At 45.0% G+C, this 5,398-nt stretch overlaps 1 protein-coding gene across 1 annotated transcript; it reads right to left on the minus strand.

The window, feature by feature from the left end:
• Positions 1–284: 284 nt before the first annotated feature.
• On the minus strand, positions 285–4,934 carry LOC125177776 (the record flags this gene model as incomplete). Its single annotated transcript, XM_047880158.1, has 2 exons — positions 3,214–4,934; positions 285–517 (listed from the first exon to the last, which is right to left on the minus strand). Coding segments are annotated over exons 1-2 (1,954 nt in total), but the record flags the coding sequence as incomplete, so codon positions are not given.
• Between the last annotated feature and the right edge of the window lie 464 nt (positions 4,935–5,398).

The raw sequence follows: 5,398 nt of genomic DNA on the forward strand, positions 1-5,398 counted from the left end.
CGTGACGCAACATTGCAGCGATTGCAGCAACATGGCGACCTGCGGGCAACCGTAACGTAACCACCAGAGCCAAAAAAGACAAAAACTCCTCGTGTTATTCTGAAGATATCGCCACAGAATAGTCAAGCTAGGCCGTCGTGATGCATGGTAGTTTAGGGGTGAAACTCCTGTATAAGCATGGTGTGTATTGTATTGTATCGTATCGCATCTTATTGCATCGTATTGTATTTTATTGTATTGTATTGTATTGTATTGAATTGTATTGTATTGTATTGTACACCCACCTTCCTTGACACGCCAGATCCCGCCCCCCGCCAAGACGGCGAGCTCGGCCACCAGCCCCGCGACGTGGTCAGGGCAGCGCACGATGCAGTCCCTCACGTCGTCGCCGGTGCCTTTGCCGTAATCGACGCCGGCGTCGCGCAGCGCTTCCTTCAGCTCCCCCCACCGCCGCTGGAAGTGGTGGGGGCTGCGGGTGCTGAGGGCCGCCACCACGTACAGCAGCACCTCCAGGAGGCTGTTGATGTCAAGTGTTGCGTCAATATATCGACTACCCAGGGACTACTGACCAAGTTATCCTAAAACTCAATATCCGCCATACGTGTCGGTCGGCTACTGGTCTTTTAGACGCAATATGTGTCTTTTACAGATCTTTTCTGCGCCGATATATGCGTCTGTTGTGTGTGTGCGTTGGCTGACTACCGATGTACTCTGCCGAGTCATGAACATTTCCCTGTCGAGCTGCAGTCACTCCAGATATTGTCAGCAGCCCTACCGCGACATATAAGCGCCGGCAACTGCCCATTTAGAAAACTCCGCCCTGACAATAGCACGGCCGTTCGGCGCAGGCACCTTCGCAAACAAGTCAATCTAGACCCTCAATGACAAACTCAAATTACATAACTGCCGTTTGCGGACGATTCGGTGGGGGCACGGCGATGACTTCCGACGTTTTATAGAACGCATGAGCGAATATTCCGAAAGCGTGAATCAACAATGGGCATGCCTGTCTGTTTAATGCCTTGAGGTTGCGCTGGTACAACCGTTAATTGTGTCCGGTGTCAATTCACTTGACCTGATAGAGATTGAGGACGAGTCAACATCTGGTAGACACGTGATAGATAACGCGATTAAGACCTTAGTAGTGGGCGGAAGCGTAGCTTATAAAAGGCCTATACCTCTGTATCGCAACTCTGCATAACCACCCCGTATACAAGATACGTTATCCGGACTGATGTGTCTAACTTATCCCTCACTACCTTAGTCACGAAACCCGATCCTCAGGTAGAGCTTAATATTATGAGTTCAATGTCGTGAATGAATGCAACCTCGGACAATTGGGGCAGACATGTTGCCCGCGGCTGGCTCGCCGACTGCGGTGATTTCTGACAGGATATGAAGGGAGTAAAAGAAAGGCAGCTTACTCCGCAACACATGAATGCGGGCAGTGAGAGGCACGTCGTACAAACTACAAGCGGCCGTGCTATTATAAACCGTTTAGAGTTCGTAACTCCGCATGCAGCCAATCATTGACGACATAGGCCGCTACGTGTACTTAAGCTGCTTACACGTGTACTTAGGCCGCTTATACGTGTACTAGGCTGTTTATAAGTGTACTTAGGCCGCTTATACGTGTACTTAGGCTGTTTATACGTGTACTTAGGCCGCTTATACGTGTACTTAGGCTGTTTATACGTGTAATTAAGCCGCCTATACGTGTACTTAGGCTCCTACGTGTACTCAGGCGGCAACGTGTACTCAGGCCGCTACGTGTACTCAGGCCTCTACGTATACTCTGGCCGCTACGTGTATTCAGGCCACTACGTGTACAAGGAGCATACTGACGTATGTTAGGGACATACTGACGTATGTTAGGGTCATACTGACGTATGCTAGGATGTTAGGAGCATACTGACGTATGTTAGGGGCATACTGACGTATGTTAGGGCATACTGACGTATGTTAAGGGCACACTGACGTATGTTAGGGGCATAATGACGTATGTTAGGGGTATACTGACGTATGTTAATAATGCCGTCAGGTCGTTGAAGGGCAAAGTTTTCATGCATTCGTGTGAAAACAAATGCAGTGCGTGTGATGGGTGCGAGTGAAGCAAGTGCAGGAGAGAGAAAGTACGCTCAAAAATTCCCGGATGCTGTAATATAGATGCGGAAATTGGTAGATATTTAAATACAATAATTTAGTAGGTATGAATTTCTAATTCATATTTTTTCGCAGTAAATTCAGCTGCTATCATCCTCTTATTATTCGAGGCAGGGTACTTGTACTACAAACTTTTCATGACTTGTGTTAACGTGAATATTTCACGAATTGTGAACGATACTCATAGCGATGAATGACGATGAAAACGTCACTGTTTCTAAAAAGAATATATACGTCATGAATATATACGATTGAATGGTATAGACGTCGCTCGTTAGCATTACTATTGACAAAAGAACAGCAGTGAGTTGAAACAATTAACCGAATTGAGTTGGGCCAATTAACCGTAAGCAGTGTAGATTCATGGCATTCAAAAGCGGCGGCTCCACACAGCCACCTCCCATGACAGCATTCAGCGCACTGTCCACGCGACCCTAGCCGCAAAAATATAACCGCGTCAAGCTCGAGAGGTTTTGAAACACTTGGGTGTTTTTTTCTCTCAGTGTAATTAGGCATATATAGTTGCTCTCATCCATGATTCTAGGTGCAAAAAAAAACTCATTTAAAAAGAGATCTACACCATATATATCAACTACCGTAAGCGATACACGATCGCTAATATCAAGTTAGCAGCCAATCAATACGCAGGGAAATTATCATTCGATCGTAAATCTGATATATGTTAATTGCTAAAAAGTTAAAAAACTTGTTAGTGCGATTGAAAGTTTGTTTGTCATTGAGCTATGGTAAAGCGTTGACGACTGCACGCCACACCGTTCTAGGGAGCGTACACAACATTGTTTTCGTACTTCAATACGATTTCTGCCTTGAATTATTTCCTTTAGCATCTCCCAAGCCTGTTTTCAGGTCTAATAAATTTCGCGATGTCTGATGCATAATGCGTTTATTTTATATCCAATTGACAATTATGAACTGAATATTATAGGACCTGGCATATTATTACGTTCAAACTTCAACCGACTCAATGAACGTACAACTCAGATAAATGGCTGGGCTAGAAGTGACACATGGAGCTGCATGTGGGCCTACCTTGAGCTCGTAGTTCCTAGGATCTGTTTGAGAGGTTCTTCCGTGTCGATTAAACGCCCAACAACGTAATGTGCAGCCATTGTTTCTTGGACCGACTTGTGTTCGAAAGAATTGGTTGTTCCTCCAGATAGCGATGGCTTCACTTTAAGCATGGCGCTGAGGAACACTCCAGTGTCAACTGCAACGCTGGCGCAGTGAGCCCTGATTTTGTCACGGCACTGACGCTTCAGGCGTAGCAGCTCTTCGTCAGTGAAAGTGACTTGGTTGTGTGAGAGGAACTCCAGCGCCCACTCGCCAACGACCATGAGCACGTCATCGATAAGAACATCTTTATCTAGGACAGCGATATCGCAGAGTTTTGCTGCCACGACTGTTTTTTGTAAAGCTAATACGTCTCTCGACAAGTCATTGAAGCTTCTCCATCGGTCAATATTTTTCGGAGTCTTATTAAAAATTGAGCAGAAATGCAGCAAATTTATGGGCTCAGTGAAAAATTTCTGTAATTCTGGGTCAAGTCTGGCAAATCGTTCTCGCATCGCGCGTGCCCGCGCAGGATCCTTGTTCAGACTGCGTCCATATTTTTCGATGAACTCCAACTGCTCTTGTAGCTCAGAGAGAGGAGCAAGACGGTACTCGGTGAAGGTGGCGTCATTGTTTGTGATAAATTCTTTGACGTCTTTGAAGGCTTGATGACGACTTGTGATCAGAATTCGAGAGTTAGAGTGCCATTCCGTTTTCAGGAGCTCACATAAAACAGTCATTGACATTTCGTTTCGCTCATCGAACCCATCGACCAGGAACAACACGTGAAGCTGCTTCAGAGCTTGCGAAATGCTGGCTTTCTCACCTGGTTCAGTAAACAAGCCTTCAAAGTGCTTCATGAAGACTTGCTGCAAACTGCTCATGGTTCTGTCTCTGCACTCGATGTAGACAAGAATTTCAAATTCCTTCAAAAAGTTTGGGAACCGCGATCCAGAAAACTGTAGAGCAATGTTCTTGAGCACGTTCGTTTTACCCGCCCCTACGACACCCTCAAGAAGTATAACTCCATCCTGCGAGTCAAAGATTCTGGTGTAAGGAAGAGGATTTTTGTTTTGTCCGCACGGTGCCACTTTAGGCGAATAAAATACCTCTGATCTTTCCACGCAGCCAAGGTCTAAAGGCAGATTTTCGTTGAAGTATTTCTGAAAACGATCGTTTGAAATTCTTTTTCCTTCAGTAAGTACACGATATGTCACGTGAGCCAGCTCACTTCTACCCGGACTGTAGCTGTTTTTCATATCTTGTTGCAGCTCGTCTTTCATGTCCTTCGTTTCATCTGGAAGAAGGGCATAACACTTTCCTCCTTCATCAATCAGCTCGGTCAATTTAGTTTCGATTTCAGGCACCTTACTGGGATCCTTCATCGAATCCGCATTATGCATAAGATCATTCCTAACGTTTTTAACTGCTTCTACTTTTTTCAACAGTTCTCGAGAAGTGCTTTTTATGGGCTTAACTTTCGAAACGATACAAAATAATTTGTACAACGCCGTCATGTCAAAGTTGTTCGTAGATTTCTCAGTTTCAAAAGTCTTCCACAAAAAGCCGCACAAGTTCTTCCATTCACGATGTTCGAAAGTCTTATACTTTTCTATGTAGGTCCTGTAGGTATCATTGTCATCTTTATCCTTGCACTCCAAAGCCAGCAGTTTGCTCGTGTACTTGGGGCACAGCCTCATAATTGCTTCGTGTGTTTGACAAATGCTTTTCATTTCATCGAAAGTTGCGGTAGCCGCGGCTCCTGCTGCGGACGCCATCTTCCAGTGCCTGCGCAAGATAGAAAAGTTATTACTTGTGCTATTTTCATATGGTTGGCGCTTTTAGCCAACACTAAATGTAGTGATTGGCTGCGGAACTTGGGACCAAGTTCTGAGCAACAGCTTCAAGTCGTAACTCCCATACCATACATGCAATGTATTAAAGTTCAATTCAGTGACTGGCATCATTTGGGTTACTTAACTCCGGCGGCAACACAGGTCAACATGACAACTGAGAAATATCAACAGCATTCATCGCTTTGCGGGTGAACGAGCGTAAAGTTATGTCGTCAAGTGTGTCCAGGTGAATGATTCAAAAATATGCGCAAGAGATGCAAATTAATTTGGACAGTAGTTAACTTCCATTAGTATCAAAATTCCTTATA

Source organism: Hyalella azteca, unplaced genomic scaffold, assembly GCF_000764305.2.
Source record: "Hyalella azteca isolate HAZT.00-mixed unplaced genomic scaffold, Hazt_2.0.2 contig4778, whole genome shotgun sequence".
In the NCBI taxonomy this organism is placed as follows: Eukaryota; Metazoa; Arthropoda; class Malacostraca; order Amphipoda; family Hyalellidae; genus Hyalella; species Hyalella azteca.